The sequence below is a fragment of the Scyliorhinus torazame genome, chromosome 4 (genome assembly GCF_047496885.1).
Source record: "Scyliorhinus torazame isolate Kashiwa2021f chromosome 4, sScyTor2.1, whole genome shotgun sequence".
NCBI lineage: Eukaryota > Metazoa > Chordata > Chondrichthyes > Carcharhiniformes > Scyliorhinidae > Scyliorhinus > Scyliorhinus torazame.
The window spans coordinates 181,673,515-181,692,896 of record NC_092710.1 but is presented as its reverse complement, the minus strand read 5'-3'; the positions used below and the strand labels follow the sequence as shown (position 1 = coordinate 181,692,896).

Here is a 19,382-nt window from a genome sequence, read left to right as displayed (position 1 = left end):
AGAGCTCGATCCTCCACCTTAAGATCTTGTCATTTTTAATTTTGCCCCGCTGTGCATTATCGAACATGAAAGCTACCGACCGTTGGTCAGTGAGGAGAGTGAATCTCCTGCCGGCCAGGTAATGCCTTCAATGTCGCACAGCTTCCACTATGGCTTGGGCTTCCTTTTCCACTGAGGAGTGGCGGATTTCTGAGGCGTGGAGGGTTCGGGAGAAAAAGGCCACAGGTCTGCCCGCTTGGTTAAGGGTGGCCGCCAGAGCTACATCGGAGGCGTCGCTCTCGACCTGGAAGGGGAGGGACTCGTCGATGGCGCGCATCGTGGCCTTTGCGATATCCGCTTTGATGCGGCTGAAGGCCTGGCGAGCCTCTGTCGACAGGGGGAAGATAGTAGTCTGTATTAGTGGGCGGGCCTTGTCTGCATACTGGGAGACCCACTGGGCGTAATATGAAAAAAAACCCAGGCATCGTTTCAGGGCTTTGGAGCAGTGGGGAAGGGGAAATTCCATAAGGGGGCGCATGCGTTCGGGGTCGGGGCCTATTATCCCATTGCGCACTACGTATCCCAGGATGGCCAGCCGGTTTGTGCTAAACACGCACTTGTCCTCGTTGTATGTGAGGTTCAAGGCGTTTGCGGTCTGGAGGAATTTTTGGAGGTTGGCGTCGTGGTCCTGCTGATCGTGGCAGCAGATGGTTACGTTGTCGAGGTACGGGAATGTGGCCTGTAACCCCTGTTGATCAACCATTCGGTCCATCTCCCGTTGCAAGACCGAGACCCCGTTTGTGACGCCAAATGGGACCCTTAGGAAGTGGTATAGTCGCCCATCTGCCTCGAAGGCTGTGTACTTGCGGTCACTTGGGCGGATGGGGAGCTGGTGATAGGCGGACTTGAGGTCCATGGTGGAGAAGACCTTATATTGGGCAATCCGATTTACCATGTCGGATATGCGGGGGAGAGGGTACGCATCTAGCTGTGTGTACCTGTTGATGGTCTGGCTATAGTCTATGACCATCCTTTGCTTCTCCCCGGTCTTTACTACTACCACCTGTGCTCTCCAGGGACTATTGCTGGCCTGGATTATGCCTTCCTTCAGCAACCGCTGGACTTCGGACCGGATAAATGTCCGGTCCTGGGCGCTATACCGTCTGCTCCTAGTGGCGACGGGTTTGCAATTCGGGGTGAGGTTTGCAAACAAGGATGGCGGTTCAACTTTGAGGGTTGCAAGGCCGCAGATAGTGAGTGGGGGTATTGGGCCGCCGAATTGAAACGTTAGACTCTGCAGGTTGCACTGGAAATCTAATCCCAGTAATGTGGGCGCGCAGAGTTGGGGAAGGACGTAGAGCCTGTAGTTTTTAAACTCCCTTCCTTGCACCGTTAGGGTCACTATGCAGAACCCTTTGATTTCTACGGAGTGGGATCCTGCAGCTAGGGAAATCTTTTGCGTACTGGGACGGATGGTCAAAAAACAGCGTCTTACCGTGTCGGGGTGGATGAAGTTTTCAGTGCTCCCGGAGTCGATCAGGCATGGTGTCTCGTGTCCGTTGATCAGCACCGTTGTTGTCGTCGTCTGGAGCGTCCGGGGCCGTGCTTGATCCAGCGTCACCGAGGCCAGATGTGGTCGTAGTGTCTCAGCGTCTTCTTTGGACCCCGTGGAGCCATCGATGCTGGAGTCCTTTGTTGTCATCCAAGATGGCGGCATCCATGAATCGCACGCGGCCGGGGGTGGACAAAATGGCCGCCCCCACAGATCGCACGTGGTCGGGGGTGGACAAAATGGCCACCCCCATGCATCGCACATGGCTGGGGGGTCACAAGATGGCGGCGCCCATCCTCCCCTCGTGGTGGCCGGGACCCAAAATGGTCGCACATGGGGCGCTGAGGGGGTTGGGGAGCGTCTGGGATGCGCTGGACTCTTTCTTCTCCGGGGACAGCGGCGACCCCCCGGGACCGGCACACAGCCGCGAAATGGCCCTTTTTCCCGCAGCTCTTGCAAGTCGCTGCGCGGGCCGGGCAGCGCTGCCGGGGGTGTTTCGCCTGCCCGCAGAAATAGCAGCGGGCCCCCCCGGGATGATCTGGCGTCTTAACCGCGCAAGCCTGTGAGGGAGGGGGGGGTTTGTCACGACGGGGGTCCACGGAGCCCAAGGGGCTGCCGCGCGGTCGGGGCCGTAGGCGCGGGCGTTTTGCGAGGCCACATCTAGGGAAGCTGCGATGGCCCGTGCCTCTGAGAGTCCTAGCGACTCTTTTTCTAAAAGTCTTTGGCGGATTTAGGGAGAGTTCATACCTGCCACAAACGCATCGCGAATTAACATGTCCGTGTGTTCAGTCGCGTTTGCCGGCGGGCAGCCGCAGCCCCGTCCCAAAATTAGCAGCGCGGCGTAGAACTCCTCTAGCGATTCTCCGGGACTTTGCCGTCTCGTTGCGAGTTGGTAACGTGCGTAGACCTGGTTCACTGGGCGAACGTAGACGCTCTTTAGTGCTGCGAACGCCGTCTGGAAATCCTCTGCGTCTTCTATGAGAGGGTAAATTTCCGGGCTTACCCTTGAGTGCAGGACCTGTAGTTTCTGGTCTTCTGTGATCCGGCCGGGGGCCGTTCGGAGGTAGCCTTTGAAACAAGTCTGCCAGTGTTTAAAAACTGCTGCCGCGTTCACTGCGTGGGGGCTGATCCGCAGGCATTCCGGGGCGATCCTGAGCTCCATAGTCCTTTAAACACGCTTAATAAATTGTAGCGCACAATGACTTACGAGAGAGACGAATAGAGGTGAAGTCGATGAGGCTTTATTAAGCGTGACTTGTTCCCCGCAGTTCTGCAACAGACTGGAGCTGCGGGGAGAAGCCCAGGTTCTTATACTCCGCCTTCAGGGCGGAGCTAGGGATCAACAGCCAACCAGGACCCGGGATCTGTCAGCCAATAGCATCACGGCTTCACAGTCCCACATGACCCCTAATGCATACTACCACATTGGTTTAATCCATTTTCCTTATATACATCTATAGACACAATGGTTACAAAAGGGCACTATTACACACTGGAAAATTATTCTTCAGCTGTGTGACAAGTATCCAGGAAGCAGCCATGATACCTATAACACTACCAGGTGTTGCAGCTGGACAGTCAGCAGTCTCATGGATGAAACCCTGGGAATTGCAGATACTCTCTGCACACCTGGCTATTACATCAAGATACCTGTGAGAAACCTTCACACTGAAGCAGGGGAAGTTAAAATGCCAGTCGTGACTCCACACAAGCCATCAAACTGCAGATAATAGGATTATTGAAAATGAGTTTATGATGCCTGGTCAGGGGGAGCTCTTCAATGCGACCCAGCGAGGGTCGTGTGCATTATCATGGTGTACTCCACCCTCCACAGACTGGCCTTACAAAGGGGGAAACACGTGAATGCAGATGAGGGAGAGGCAGCAAACTCCTCACTTGATCATAAAAATGGAGAGAAGGAGCCAGCTCCAGCAAAGGGACATCCACATCAACATGGTGCAGACGTCAAAGGGGTGGAGAGCATTAAGCTTCTTCATGGGCTGCATCCAGACCTTTGAGGCTGCAGTGTTTGCATTGATGATGGGTAATCCTGCATTGCAATTGTACATTTTCTCTCAGTGGTATTGAATTTTGGTTCCCCTGTGTCAACATTGTCACATTTAATAGCTTTCATCGTTGATTCTTTAGGCAATGTATTTTATTTTGAACAATCTAAGGTTATCAAAGAGGGATCAATACTCTGAATTCATGCAAAATCTCACTTCTAACTTAATCTATCCTGTACCTGATCTTTGACACAAGTGGAGGTGAAGGGAATGTCCTACATTTAAATGATCAAATCCTGAGGTAACTGATATAATTGTATTTAAAAAGAAATAATTAGATCCTAACTAAATGGAATGGCTTTCAGTAGGTGACTTAATCCAGCCAGATGATGATATTAGTAGAAAATGCTGGAAATACTCAGCAGGTCTGGCTGCATCTGTAGAGGGAGGCCCGAAATGCTAACTCTGTTTCTCGCTCTGCAGATGCTGCCAAGAGTATTTCCAGCATTTTCTGATTTTACTTTAGATTCCCAGCATTGACAGAACTTTGGTTTGAACTGCTAAGAATAGATTTGGAAAAACCAACTCAAAGCAAGCTCAGGATTGGTTCACACAACCAAAACTGGAGTTGAACCAATAGACATGTTTTCAAATGTTGAAATGAGACTGGAGCCAGAAGTGCCAGATCTTGGTTAAGATGGAGGTTGGGCGTATTATTGGTTAGATTCCATGGAAGGAGCAGCCAGATGACCAAATAGCATTCCTTGTTTGTACCATTATGATCTGGTAATTTCAAGGGGAAATTGGAATGAAATGTTGGCTGTAACATGGTGAATGCTTCAAAGTGGATTATTGAATCACTTCATCAGGCTGAATAATATGGGAGCATTTTCCGCCCCGCCGATGTAATATTTAGGCATGATGAAGTCGAGTCACATTCCCGACATCATTGTGCTAGTTTTGTACAATATGGCAGGAGGGCAGGCTTAATAATCAGGAGTGGGCCCATATTGTTCAAGTTTTATTTAAATAGCTAGTTAAGGTCATTAACAACCTAATTGATTGGACTAATATGTCGTGTCTGCAATAATATGGCCGCATAATCTGTTTTATGCCATGTGGAGTTCTTTTTCTTATGAGGAAGCTTGTTAGGGCGGGTTTAAAAGGTTCAGCAGAGCCCTGAATCTCATCCTGGCAGTTCAGAGTTACGTAGCTGCTGGGAGTGTTTCATTCAAGGAGCAGTTCCCATTTAAATTATTAATTCGAAGGCATTATCTGCCTGGTAAGTGCTCTGCTAAGTGCTCTATTTATTTCTTGCCCATCACCCAAGGCATTAAAGTAGCTGAGAAAAATGGGCTTGCGGCCTCTATGGGAGACACAATCTCCAGTGAGGAGGAGAAGAGGGTGAGGAGGAGGAGATTGAAAGGGAGAAGAGCGGAGCATGAGGCCCAGAATGTACTAGTGGTGCATGAGGGCCAGAGCAGTGCCAGACACAGAGGATAATACATTCTCAAAGGAGGTGTAGAGGAGAGATCTTTTCCATCTACATTTGGGGGTGGGGGGGGGGGGGGGGGGGGGGGGGGGGGGCGCGGTACCCAATACTTGTAGCTCTGATGGTCACTGTCGCTGTCAGCGTCTCCACAGCAGGCTCCTTTCAGGTAGCATGTGGAGACCTCAGTGGACTAACACAACCTACTGCACACCACTGCATCAAAGTCTTCACTGATGCTATGTTTTGAAGGGCAGGGAATTGCATCTCCTTCACACTGGATAAGCAGAGTCAACTGGATAGAGCCAGAGGGTCTGTGGTGAATGCAGGTTTCCCTGCATTGAAGTAGACACACTTCATTGTACTCTTGTCACTGTAAAGGCTCCTGCTGGGCAGGTCTGCACCTTTATTAACAGGAATAGTTTCCATTTATTGGATGTCCAACTGGCCTGTGAGCATCATCACCGGGTCATGCAGCTTTGCGGCAGGTACCCAGGCAGCAGCCACAATTTCTTTAGTCTTTGAAATTTACAGGTGCCAGACCTATTCAACAGCCCTGAAGCCTTGGATGGATGGATTATAGGTGACAAGGGGTATACATTGAAGAGAAGGCTTATTGCGCTTGTGAGGGTTCCCAGGGCAGAGAGGAGATACAGTGACAGCTATGGAAACACCAGAGCCATTGTTGTGCGCATTGGCCTATTGAAATGAGATTCAGGCGCCTTGACAGATCTGGAGGGGTATTAGCATACACTCCATCACCTGTGACCCTGTTGTGTGCTGCACCCTCCGTGACCTAGGTATCCAAAGAGGGGATGCCCTGGAGAATGAGGGCAAGGATGAGGTGAGGCAACTTTCAAATTGAAGGCCCTGGCCATAATCATATGGATGCTTCAATAAGGCAAAGATTTCAAGACTGAAATTCCGTCATCAGAGATGTGTGGGCACTGTTCAAATCTTTGTCCATGTGCAATGTGCGACTCATGTCACCATCATGTCAACACACTTACCCTTTCCAAAGATGAACATACAAGGCACCATACCCTGCATCAATATGATAAAGCATTCATCTATCTCCTGAAACATGTTTCACAGCCACACCATAGTATGAAAACATCAGCACGAGGGACATGTGGGTTTATTTACAATTGTGCAATGATTAGATACATTCAAACAAATATGTCATTCACTCCTGTGTCCCCCTTGGTGACTACTACGGAGTTTTTTGTGTCACATTTATGAGCACCCCCCCCCCCTTCACTTGCTGCCACACGAGAGAGAGGCTGTTGATCTATTATCTCACTTGCCCTGGAGGACTTTGGCAGTGACCTCTGTGCTGTTCAGGCTTTGAGTGGCCTGCCATGAAGACCCCTGCTGAGAGATGGGAGAATCTTCTGTCACCACAGCACTGCATGAGGATTGTGTCAATGGGTATGGAAGGAGGAGATGCTGCCCCCATCAGAAGTGCCCTGTGAGAGACTTCTGGATGGTGGCAGCTGCTGCTTGTCTTCTGTCTCTAGGACGTTGGGACCGCCCTGGCTACCACTGAGGTTCCAGGAGCTGGGTCTGTATCAGGCTCCCAGTCCCCCTGTTGACCTGGCTCTGGGCCCTGAAGCTCAGAGCCAGGGCTATGATTATATCTGCATGATGCTTCGTTTGCTCCTCCAGGACAGTTGCCAATCTGTCCTTGGACAAAATTTAGGCATAAAGGGATCTTTGGAATAGCCGGTTACAAAATGCTGTAAACCTCAGCTCAATACCTAGCTTCGGAGTGGGTGATAGCAGTGTGCATGGCCTCGATGGACAGCTCCTCAGCAGTGCACATGGCCTGGATGGACAGTTCTGCAGCACATCCAGAGCAAGCAACCCCTCTGGTATACTTGTCAAATCTTCACGGAACTCGCACTGGACATGCAGCATTTGCCCCTTACAGACAACACCAGAGGCTCATCATCTGACTCTGAATCAGTAGCTGGATTACACCAGACTGCACAAGGACAGCTCCACCACACTACCCATTAGCTGTGAAGTACCCTCATCAGACTGTACGTGCCTCTATTCTGATGTGCAAATCCCTGCCGAGGTGCCAATATCTGTGATGGTGTTTGGGACAGAGAACAGATGTAATGCTACATCCTCTGAGGGTTCTTCCTCCTGCTCCTCAGAAGGGAGTGACGGCATGGCAACTGGAGGAGGGTTTGTGGAAGAGGATTCACCTGTGAAAGAGAGCATAAGTCAGGGGGTAACACTGTCAGCTTATTTAATGGATGCATTATTAGCAAAGTGCATGGCAGCCTTGATGGTGTGCCATTCCTCAGCCGCACAGTCTGCCAACCTTCTTACCCTCCAACTGGAGCAAAACTTTATAAGAATACACTGACATTGTCGCTGACAGCGATGTATTTGCTGCATCATGCTGCCCTGGAGCTCCAACTAAACTCCCTTTCCTCCTGCATTCGCGATGGTACCCGGTCGCACACTGGTATCAGAATTCACATGCAGAGGACATACACGCCCTGGATGCCCTCATGAGGTCATTGAGCCTTTTTTGGCATTGAGACCAGGTTCTCCTCACCAGTCCAACACTGCTGTTTTCCTCAGCTACCTCCTCCATGAGTGGCCATTAAAACAGAAAGCCACTATTATTACCCTTTATTCTCAAAGTTTAGATTTCCATGCGAGGCTTTGACATACGTATTTAATTTTTCAATGATAAAGACCGAATTGATATAAAGATTGAATAATTATAGCAAAGAATCCAAGATAGCTTGTATAATCCGGAAAGCATGTAATTGAAGCTTACAAAAAGGGCGAAAGGAAAAAGAGTTAAATTCTCTGTCCCGCCCGCTGTGGATGGGACGGACAATTTGACAAACCATAGAAAGGTCCATTGACCTCAGATAGCCATTTCTGGATTTGAGACTGACGGGACCGGAAAATTGCACCAAAGGTCATTGAAGAGGAGCAAACGTTAATAACAGCAAATTGCATTTATGGAACGTGCTCAGCAAATTGCATTTATATAGTGTCTTTAATGTAGCACTTAACAAGAACAAGAATATTTTTGACATTGAGGTACAGAGCGAGATATCAGGACACCAAAATCTGGTCATCTCAATACGTTTCAAGATCCATCTTCAAAGAGGAGCGAGAAGTGGAGGAATATTGGTCGGAAATTCCATAATTCCCTTGGGGAATTCCCTTTAGGGCCAAGACACCAGGAATTAAAAAATCAATGCAAAGCAATTAAAATTGAGGGTGCTCGAATTGGAGGAGCACAAGAGTCTTAAGAGGCTTGTAGGGAAGGAGGAAGCTAAGGAACTAGGGAGGGATGAGGCCATGGGGGCACCACAAAACAAGAATGAGAATTTTGAAATTGAACCATTGTCAGACCAGCAGTCAGCAAACACAAAGAAACAAAGGGAGATGGGAAGCTTTTTACTTGCCCTGGTTACATATTCTTGGCCTGGGAAGACAGGATGATGTTTAGAATGTATGTCCATCTGTACAATATAATCAAATTTAATTCTAATAGAGCTGGACTAACTAACTGTTCTTTTTCTTTTAGACCACTGGTTGCCATGTATAATGACAAACTTGAGCTTCAGACCTGTCTGGAGCATGGCAGGACAGCAAAGGTTAGTGCAAATAGTCTTCAAAATAATTTTCTATTCACTGTATAGAATGAAACATTGAGGAAGAGCTTACAAAATGGCTAATTTATTGCTTTTTGGGTGGCTATTTTGGAGATGATTAAAATTGAAAGTATGTGGGGGGCGATTCGCCGCAACCGCGCCCCGACGCCGGCGCGCGATTCTCCGAGGTGTGGGGAATCGGCGCCATTTGCACCAGTGCGTTTGGCGTGGCGCCGGCCGCGGGCCACTGGAATCGGCGGGACCGCCGATTCTCCGGCCCGGATGGGCTGAGCGGCCGCGCGGATACGACAGACTCTCGGCGGCGCCGTTTACCCCTGGTTGCTGCCGATGGGAACTCTGCGCGAACGGTCGGGAGCGGGGGGTGGGGGGTGGGCTCCTTCACCGGGGGGGTCCTCCAATGGGGTCTGGCTTGTGATCGGGGCCCACCAATCGGCGGGCCAGCTCTCTCTTCCCCCCCCCCCACCCCCCGGGCCTACTTCCCTGAGTGACCGGCCCCTGAATACTGACGCCATGTTGAGTCTGGGCCGGCGCACTAAAGAACTCCCCTGCGCATGCGCAGGTTGGCACGGCACCCATTTGGCGCCGGGAAAGGAGGCTGGAGCGGCGTGAGCTGCTCCAGCACCATGTTGGCCCCCTGTGGGGGACAGAATAGGTCGTACCTGGGCCCGGTTCGCGCCATCGTGAAAGGCGACGGCGTTCACAACGGTGCGAACACTTGGGCTCCACTTGGGAGAATCGCCCCCGTGATTTTTTTTCTACCGGTTTTAAATGTCATATCCCACATACTCTTATGCCACAGAGAAAGAGGGCATGTAGCCTGTTCCTCTTGCCAGTACTTTCTGTAACTTGTTGCTAAGAGATAAAGCATTGTGAATCAATTTCCCCGCCTTCTTTGCAGAAATATCATATTTGTTTATTGGCTGTCTAATAAAGTAGCCGAGCTTTTTCCTCCTCTTTAGGGAATCCCAAGGAAACGATCATTCTCATTAATAAAAAATTTACAAGATCAATCACTGAGGGATATAATATCAAGCTTATGTTCTTTTTATTCGTCCATGGGATATGGGCGTGGCTGGCTGGGCCAGAATTCATTGCCCATCTCTGAGGGCCTTTAAGAGTCAACTACATTTCTGGTGGGTCTAAAGTCACATGTAGGCCAGACCAGGTAAGGATGACAGATTTCCTTCCCTAACGGACATTGGGGAACCAGATGGGTTTTCACAACATTTAACAATGGTTTCATGGTCATCATTAGACCTTTAATTCCAGATTTTTATTAAATTCTAATTCCACCATCTGCCCTGGTGGGATTCGAACCCAGGTCTCCAGAGCATTACCCTGGGTCTCTGGATTACTAGTCCAGTGACAATACCACTACGCCACTGCCTCCCCACAAATGTGCTGATTTTACTGCCTCAGACACGAGATACTGGAAGGTATGAAACAGTGCTTAAGGGGGATAATTTTTAATCTAATCTGCCCAATTTTAGACTCCACACAATTGCTGGTTTAGCTCAGTGGGCTAGACTGCTGGTTTGTGATGCAGAACAAGGCCAGCAGCACGGGTTCAATTCCCATACCAGTTTACCCGAACAGGCGCCGGAATGTGGCGACTAGGGGCTTTTTACAGTAACTTCATACTTGTGACAATAAAAGTATTATTATTATTATTATACTTTTCATTGTAATATAATGAGTAATGAAGTTTGGCAGAGTATATCATGGTACCCAGTCCGATCCTGATAGCTTCGCATCAGGTAGGTTAGGTTAAAATGACCCCCACCTGTCTCTCTGCTTAGCAACAGAGTTCCATGATACCAAGAGGATATGTACAGAGAGCAAAATGTGACGAGGCTGCATACGTTTTTTGCCAAATAGCAAATTATTGTATAAAAGAAAATTTAAATATTTTTCTGCTTCTATTTTTCAACCTAAAAGCCAGTGTCACAATTGTCCCAATATTCCCCAGTCCAAAATATTCTGTTTTGCAATGCCGATTGGAATTCTCAAGCAGCACCTTCATGCAGTTACTGAACTGAAAGGTGTGTATTGAAGAGAACATATGGGGTTTATTTTTCATTTTCAGCATTCCCGTTGCAGAGCTTCACATGTCCACTCCCCACCCCACCAAAGATATTCTGTCAATGGTCTTGTCTGTTGAATTGCAGAATTACCCTGTAGTCAGAAATACTTAAAGGTAAGTATTTGTACAGGTACCAATGTCTTTCAGTCTTTTGTTTTTATATTTAGATCTCCTGCTTAGAAGCAGATGTTCTGAGTAAAACTGTCCTTCTGAGACACCATGGATTTAACCTCCATGAAATAACATCTGTTTCCATCCATAATGTCAAATCAAATAAGTTCTGCACGTGTTTAAAGTCTTCTCTTATGCGGTTCTCATGAAAAAGAGAGACTGAGACAATAGCAAATATGTTAACATCCCCTTGATAATTTAATAACAATTAATTAATATACGTTTATTCATTTGTATCAAATCAGATGTTACCAGTAAGGGAAACTAAGATGTGATAAACGTGCTGAATGCAGATAAAATAGATTTTCAATGAAATTAGAGATTCATATATCATCGGTGGATTGTAATCACTTGTCTATGCCCCCTTCTGAAACAGACTTATCGCTAGTCATTTAAAAATCTCATATACTTTACAACTGCATATCATAATTTATTCTGAGACAACAAAAAATGAAAATCTAATTTACTGCTGTTATTTGAAAGGCAGTCAGTTGAACACCTTTGCTATTTGAGTTAAACTGAACCAAATATTTCCTCGCCTTTGTTCATGAGGCTAGGAGAAATACCACAGGATATGCAAGCAGAGAAGAGAAATGCGAGCTGAAACCATAGCTAATTCATCCAGTGTCATGGTGTTGCAAAATAGAATGGAAACTTTGGTTACAGAATATCTATTGGTCTGTAATTTCTTAAATAATGCAGAACAGAAATGTGATAATTTCACTTATGAATCATCTGTAACTCTATCCTAGAAAGATTCTGTTACAGACAAAAAAAAGACCAGATTTAGCTTTCAAAATAGCATCTTACATGAACTGAGTTCAATTGATAAATATTGAAAAAGTAACAACCAGGATACATTTTGAGTTTTGATATGGTTAAGACACTGTGAAATTACAAAAGAGGACATGAGATAATTAAGCCAAGAAAACCTTGTTAAAGTAATTTACATGCCTACAAGGAAAGTTTTGCCAGTAAACATTGTACGAAGATAATCTGTCTCTCTTGGGGGCACATTGTTTATGGGGCCATGTTATCCTTTACTGTGAATCACCATTTCTAGTACCTGGGTGTTTCTCCTGTGTAGAGCACAGTTCTTAATGTGCTTTATAAACTTTGGAATCATGTTGAATAACTTCAGTCTTTCCAAGCCAAAGAATACTTTAAATTATTGGATGAAATGCATCTGATCGTTTGAAACTTGTTGCAGCTCTTCACACTGCCTAGGTTGCTTGTTTATACCATTCTTTGGTGTCAGTGTAAATCATTTCTTTTTAAAAGGAGATCTTCTCAGTAACCATTGAGGTTTTGCTAAAATTAAAACTAGAAGTTTACATAGACGAACAGTGACACCAATCATAGGAAATGAACATGCACCAAGGCCTCCTTGCCTGGTGTCACCCAATTATGCTGCCTTTACTGTTTTATTGATTAAATATATAGTCTTAAGTCGCACCAAGGGATTAATGCTTACCATTCATAATACTTGTCCTTGGATTTCCTTGTCCTTTAACTATGCATTACATCTCCCCGGTTGTCAAATAAATAACTAATTGGTTTGAGTCATGTGTTACTCCAGGGGAAGGTGTGCTATATTCCCAGTGTCAGCATCCTTACATTAATAGCAGTGTGCACTGGTGCCACATTGCAATTCTTTTTGTCACTGTGAGAATGGATGCTTAGAAACATTTCTTTTCCACCATTCTTACTGGTGGTGCACAATAATGGTCAATCAGCTCTGATAACAAAAATAGACCGATCCTTGCCTTTCCAATCATGGTTATTGAAAGCATTATCTTTCTAATGTAGATTAATATAATTTGAATCAGTTACCTGAATTATCTTTGGTTTCCAAATACTCCATTACAGAAGTGTTTCATTAGTTATGGGTTTCAGCCATTGATACAACTCATTATCAGCAGTTTGAATGTGGCATGGCACTTAATCCATAGTTGATCAAAATGGCTGAAAACAACCAGAAGAGATATCCAGTGTAATCTTCTTTAGATGATTTGTATTCTGACCAGAACCAGCTTTTAATCTCCTTTTATTGCAAATAGACATTTGAAGGAGCATTCAGGTTGATTCCATGATTGGGCACTCCCTCCCTGTGAGGGCAGCACTCATGACAGGTCTGTATCCCTTGATTTTTCCATCTGTTTATTTTGCTGGGCAAAAATGAAAGGTTACAGCTTGCAATATTTCAACCAGCAATCACTACGCCTCACTAGAAGTATATATTCTGAAATCCAACCGGAATGTGTCTTAATTAAAATTCTAAAAGCCCATTCGTCCCTAACAGTACAGAAATAAAGAAAATGTTTATCTCCTGGTTTATCTTTAAATTAATTAAAGTAACATTTTTTAATCGCATGATGAAAAAGGACAAAGTTTGGTAAGCCCATTGTACTTGTTTCATCCTATTAACTAACTTGCATTTATAGCTCCTCGACTTATATTTGAATTACGTTCAGTTTTTCGTACTGGAAAAATATCATATTTTATGTAAAACCTGGGCTAAAACCGATTGATGTAAGAATATAAGAAAGCAGTGAAAAAAGATTGTTTAATCAATTAACTTCTCTCCTCCCAAGGATCCTGTATAATCTCCGTTTCATGGGCACTATCCCATTCATTCAATCCCGTTATTATGCAGATGTATTTCTTTATCCTCAAAGGGTATCAAGCAATATTCCAGAACATTTTATCCATCCTAACATTTTTACTTTCCAAGATTGGTGGTAAATATTTTCTTCTCTGACCCACATACACCAGTGAGAGGCTTTGTGCCATATTGACAATGCGATCATGAGTTAATCCTGCAAACTTTTAAAAGTTTTTATCCTCAACTTACTGTTTCAATCCCTTCTGTTGGGTTTCTTCCCCTCCCAAAGCACCAAATAAACCTGAACCAAAGTCATAAATGAAATTCTCTATGATGGATTATCCCTCCTTTTTCTCCTTGCTGACATGGAAAATGCTGTCCTAGTTCCAGGATAACAACTGCATTTGTCTTTGTTTTAAAAAAGTGCAAACTCAAAATAAGGCACACTGTGGTGTTAGAAATTCACCTTGAGCAGGAGTGCAAAATTAGTATTATTTTATTGGCTGTTTGTTATACACCAAGAATGATATTCAGTTCCACTGACTTCAGTGAAACTGAATATCAGGTGGGAGGAATAACAGGTTGCAGATCCTATTGCACTATCCCCAAGGCTCATTTCTATCCCTATTTCTTTGAGGTATGTTAACACTGGAAATGTACCTTCCTTCCCTCCCATGAGAACAACTGGACTGTGCAGGAAGGATAGTAGGCCTGGACAACTCTCCCTCCGATTATCTCCAGGCATTTTGGAGAATTACCTACCCTCCAATTTCTTTCTTTGTACATTGGGTGACACAAAAACAGGTGCAGCTGTAGCAAGGACAGATGTCTCATGAATTTGACCTTGGCGATGGCTCAGAGTACAAAAAGATATGGGAAAATTGTACTGAGGTACCAATGGCCAGATCAGAAATTTCTGGCAGTCTATTGCAACCCTGGTTCAAGAAGTGATGGTTACTTTTGCATTTGAAGTTCTGAATACTAGGAATGGAGCTGTAGATGACGACTGTCTGGAGAGGCAGGAGAACCGGTGTGTTAAGCTTCGTCGCTGGTATTCTGTGCAAATTTTTTGAATTGATACAGAATATTGAGGGGCAAATGCAACAGATCGTGGAGTTTTCGCTTGAGCTCTCATAATTCGTTGGTTAGAGGAAGATTGGCAGCCTGGCCACATCCTTCTAATGTGTGGAAAGTGGACTCTTGTATGGAGTAAACTATTCTCATTCTATTCCCGTTCTGCATGGCTTTGGACTGAACAAAGTCCAGGAGCAGGCAATACACATTGTCTGTAGCCTCCCAAATCGGACAATAATGTTCTGTCATTCGGAGATATGGACTGGGATTCGCTGTCCCGCACACGTGCGGCACTCCGGCGGGATGTTCCGTTTCACCGGCTGATTAATGGGGTTCCCCATTGTGGGGCAGCCCCACGCTGTCGAGAAACCCCGGGCTGCCAGCAAAACGGAGCATCCCAACAGTGAAGAATTCAGCCCATGAACTTTGTAGAACTCTGAATTTGCTGATGGTAACATATAGTGCTGAACTTTCTTGAGGAAACCCCAATCTGCCTGCTTTCCCACCCACATGCTTTCCCCCATTATAGATTTGAAAATGAAAATGAAAATCGCTTATTGTCACAAGTAGGCTTCAAATGAAGTTACTGTGAAAAGCCCCTAGTCGCCACATTCCGGCGCCTGTTCGGGGAGGCTGGTCCGGGAATTGAACCGTGCTGCTGGCCTGCCTTGGTCTGCTTTCAAAGCCAGCGATTTAGGAACTGAGTTGAATTTACAATTGTGCAGAGTAAAGGTGGGTGGGATCCATTAAACTTTCTTTACCGAGTAATTAACTTGATCTACTCAGCGTTGAAGGTAACACACCGTTTGTCCGCCCACTGTCCAATGCTGTCTATTCCTGCAGTGATTCAGTCGCTGCTTGTCTTTCAGATGGGGAGTTAACCACTCTGTAGAGGGTTGTGTCATCAGCAAAGAGAACATCACTTTTGATGACATCCAACAAGTCACTGATGAAGACAAGAAATAGAACGGGGCCAAGCACAATTGCCTGAGGGACCCCTGCGTAGGTGTTGAGCTAAGAAGATGAGCAACCAATAACCATGACCTTGTGTTTTCCATCTTCTGAGGAAGAGTTGTATCCAGTTAAGCAGCTCACCAGATATACCACATGAGACCATCTTCTCAGTGAGGGAGGGATTGCACACCCTCTTGAAGGTCAATCCATGGCAGAGGCTACTGCAGTAATTTCATACCGGACAACAAGGGAAATCACTCCATTTATGGATCTTGAGGATGAGAGCAACATGAATCTGCTGCTTTATTCTAAAGCTAAATGATCAAACAGATAGTAGATTACTATGATTGAGATGTTGTAACAGCTTCTCATTTACCATAGTTTCCATGAGTTTTAATACTTTTGCCAGTAAAGTTACGTTCTTGCTTTTACTGGGGTCTGGCTTTGATCCCTTCTTGCTAATAGGCACTTAGTGCCACCTATTATTGACATGGCGAGGTTGTGAACTCAATTTATATAGAACCGTTGATTAGAACTGTTGTCTAGAAACTGTGCCATAGTATATTTGGGAACCAGTTTACTGTGCAACAAAGCCATAATAATACATTCGGACATTGGCTCTTGTCTTTTCATGATGTATTTATGATTCATTCAAGAGCATGAGAATTTCAGAATTTTAAAATACTATGAGTTCACAATCTCAGCAATGCAGTCAAAAGCACACAGCAACTTTAAGATAGAAGCCCCCGGAAAGAATGGAACTTTTCCAATCACTTCTGATTCACTTCTGAATTGAACTATGGATTGGTATGCGAACTGGTCTCTTTGCAGCCCTCTTGTCCAAGGGAGTGATATGCGATGTGAGAGAGGCAAAGTGATGGGCTAAATCCCTTTTTTAAATATAGAGTGTTTTTATTTTAAACTTGCAGATATATGCATAGTACTAGTGTTTGCTACACTTTCTGTAGCTGGCCATTAAGAGAATGTCCTCTCTGATTCTGGCTTAATTCTAAGATACTTCAATTCACTAAACTAATTTTCAAAATGTTTCAATTTTAAGTCCAGGAACAACCTTTGCACAAAAAAACACCATTTCCTAAACTGTAAACCGAGCCAATCTAAACTTACATACAAGAAAACCAACCAAGCACATATAAACTTGGATTTGGGGGACTAGATTCATATTAATACCTGGCACATACTGACCCATATCCAAATAATCCTCTGCAAAAAAAAGTGTTTGTACAGTATTTATATGCTTCCTAATCAAAATGTCAATTTGAGATGCAAATGCTCAGCTTTTGTCTTTTTCAACACAGTAAGGTAAGTGCCTGGAATTTTTTTCAAAGGCGTGTTGAGTATGACATGGGACAGAATTTTACCACATTACAGATGTATCCTTTATTCCTTCTCATATCCTGGGGTCGACAGAATTAGAATGTATTGAAGGGATGCCTGCATCCTTCAACCTGCAACTGAGGGACCCACTGCTGCTGGATACTCAGAAAATGGACTGACCATGGTATTACTGGGCTGTTCCAATGAAATTGATGAGAAAACTTTGCTTTATTCATTCACGGAGCTGGTTTTCGCACTACAGTAACTTGTACAGACATCTCTGGCACTCAGGGTTACGTAGCACACAAATACAAGGATGACTTCATATGATATCATTCCTTTGTTTGGATGCAATTGCCTATTTGTGGCAGTCAAGTCATGTGATTGCTCACAAATGGACCAGAAATGTTGACAGTGGATGAAAGGGCCTGAATGTTACATTGTTGGGTGCTGCCCAGCTGTATGCCCCTTTGCGTCCTGAAAATGGAAGAGAGAGAAAAGAAATTTGATTTTGAAAACTCTAGTTTTGAAAATTTGACAAGCATTGGACATGATGAAAAGCCGGTTTGTGATTGTCTCCTGTGTACCATTTTCACCACTGAAGTTTACTTGAAGTGTATTTTTGGTCAATCATAAAATATAAAAACAATATATGGTTTATTCATGTATTGACAGTTAAGTAGCTTTCTAATATAGGGCCAATTCTACAAAATACTGTAGTAATTCATTGCCTGAATGTCTGCAATCTCACAGGATTCTCTACCCACTAGAACAAGGAGCATGGAATTAGTCCTTATATTTATAGAATCTGAATGTATATGATTCAACTTGTGGTTTTGCTCACATTCATTTTTCTAGATGTTATTTTATGTGATAATATTCCAGTGATTGGCATAGATTTTGTGACTTTTGTACGAGAACACCAAGGTCCTTCTGAATACCAACATTTCCCAGTCTTTCACCTTTTAAACAATATTATGCTTTTCTTATTATTCCTAACAATGTGGACAACTTCTCCATATTATATTCCATCGGCTGCATTCTTGCCCACTCACTTACCTGTCTATATTTCTTGGCAGTCTCTTTGTATCCTCCTCACAGTTAATATACTTATAAATTTTCCCAGTCAGCTTTACATCATTAGTAAACTTGAACTCAATCATTGCACTCAATCCCCTCATCTAAGTCATTAATATAGATTGGAAATAGCACTGATCCTTCCGTTACCCCACTTCATAGAACCCGCCAACCCAAAAATGAACCATTTAGTTCCTACTTCCTTTTTCTGACCATTAACCAATCTTCAAACCATGCTAACCACGCCAATCTTATAAACCATAACTTTGTGTAATAACTATCTTCTGGCATCTTATTTTTTTTTTTGAAAATCCAGATATACTACATTCACTTGCTCCCTCTTATTTCCGATGTTTGTTCCAATCTGTGTTGACTCTTCCCATAGGATTTTCTAAGTGACCTATTACCATGGTCCTAATAATAGATTTGTTCATTTTCTGAAGTAAATTAGCTTATAGTTCCGTTTTTGCTCTCCTTTCTTTCTTGATTAGCGGGGTTACATTGGCTACTATCAGTCATTGGGGACAATATGATGTGAGATCATCGGAAATAACGATGCCGGGCGTTGTGATACCGATATTCAAATAATACCTGAATAAATGGGATGGAACCTCTTGTAACTAAATGTTACTTTAGTCTGATGTAAAATGATGACTCATGTTAATGCCCTGAAATAGCATATGCAATTAGGAAAGTTATGCTGCCAAAGTTTAACTCAGTGGTGTGCAACATCAGTATTCTGTTCAACGGTAAGCTTCAAATGCCACATTGTACATATCCATGACCTTATTCAAAGTACCTGTGTCATTCATCTCCTACCATATCTTATCCCATAGCGGTTGAAACCCATATCCATGCCATAAGTATCTTCAATCTTTGCCATGTGCTCAGCAACCTTCCATCTACTTTAATTCATCCTGAATTATACTACCCTCATGTTATCTTGCATGTAGTCTTGCTCAAGTGTCAACCCTGACCCTGTTAAACTATGCAGGCTCCTTGTTCCTCATCAAATTTATTTTAGAATCCTCTACCTAGCTCACTCATCCCCCCCTCGGGCAAATTTCTACAGTCAACACCCTTACTCACACCCTCCATTTTTCACCTTTGATCCCCTCCTTTCTTCCTGTTGTCTATCATTAATGGCATAGGCTTTAGCCATCTTGGTACCAAATTAGAAGGTAAATTTTAAATAAACGATCTGGTGGAAACTGACAGGATTGGGTTGGCTGTCCATTTGACATACCATCAATTTTATTTTCAGTTGAAGTATGTGTGTATAAGTTAGTCTTGTCTAATCATGTATTTTATGTGTTAAACCTAGTCCATGCAAAATTATCCTAATCATGAAACAATATATCCTCCTATTGGCAAGCAATACCACTGGAGATTTGCTAT

General features: G+C 44.3%; 1 protein-coding gene across 13 annotated transcripts in view; it reads left to right on the top strand.

The window, feature by feature from the left end:
* dnmt3ab (DNA (cytosine-5-)-methyltransferase 3 alpha b) overlaps window positions 1-19,382 on the top strand; it is an 846,991-nt gene that overhangs the window by 776,356 nt on the left and 51,253 nt on the right. For 11 of the 13 annotated variants that reach the window (XM_072498950.1, XM_072498942.1, XM_072498948.1 and 8 more), the window contains one exon: window positions 8,595-8,664. In XM_072498950.1, the coding sequence (XP_072355051.1) occupies window positions 8,595-8,664 (70 nt within the window). Of the gene's footprint in view, window positions 1-8,594; window positions 8,665-10,768; window positions 10,875-15,484; window positions 15,618-19,382 lie in introns of those variants that run through there. The other 2 variants (XM_072498953.1, XM_072498949.1) reach the window with 2 other exon arrangements.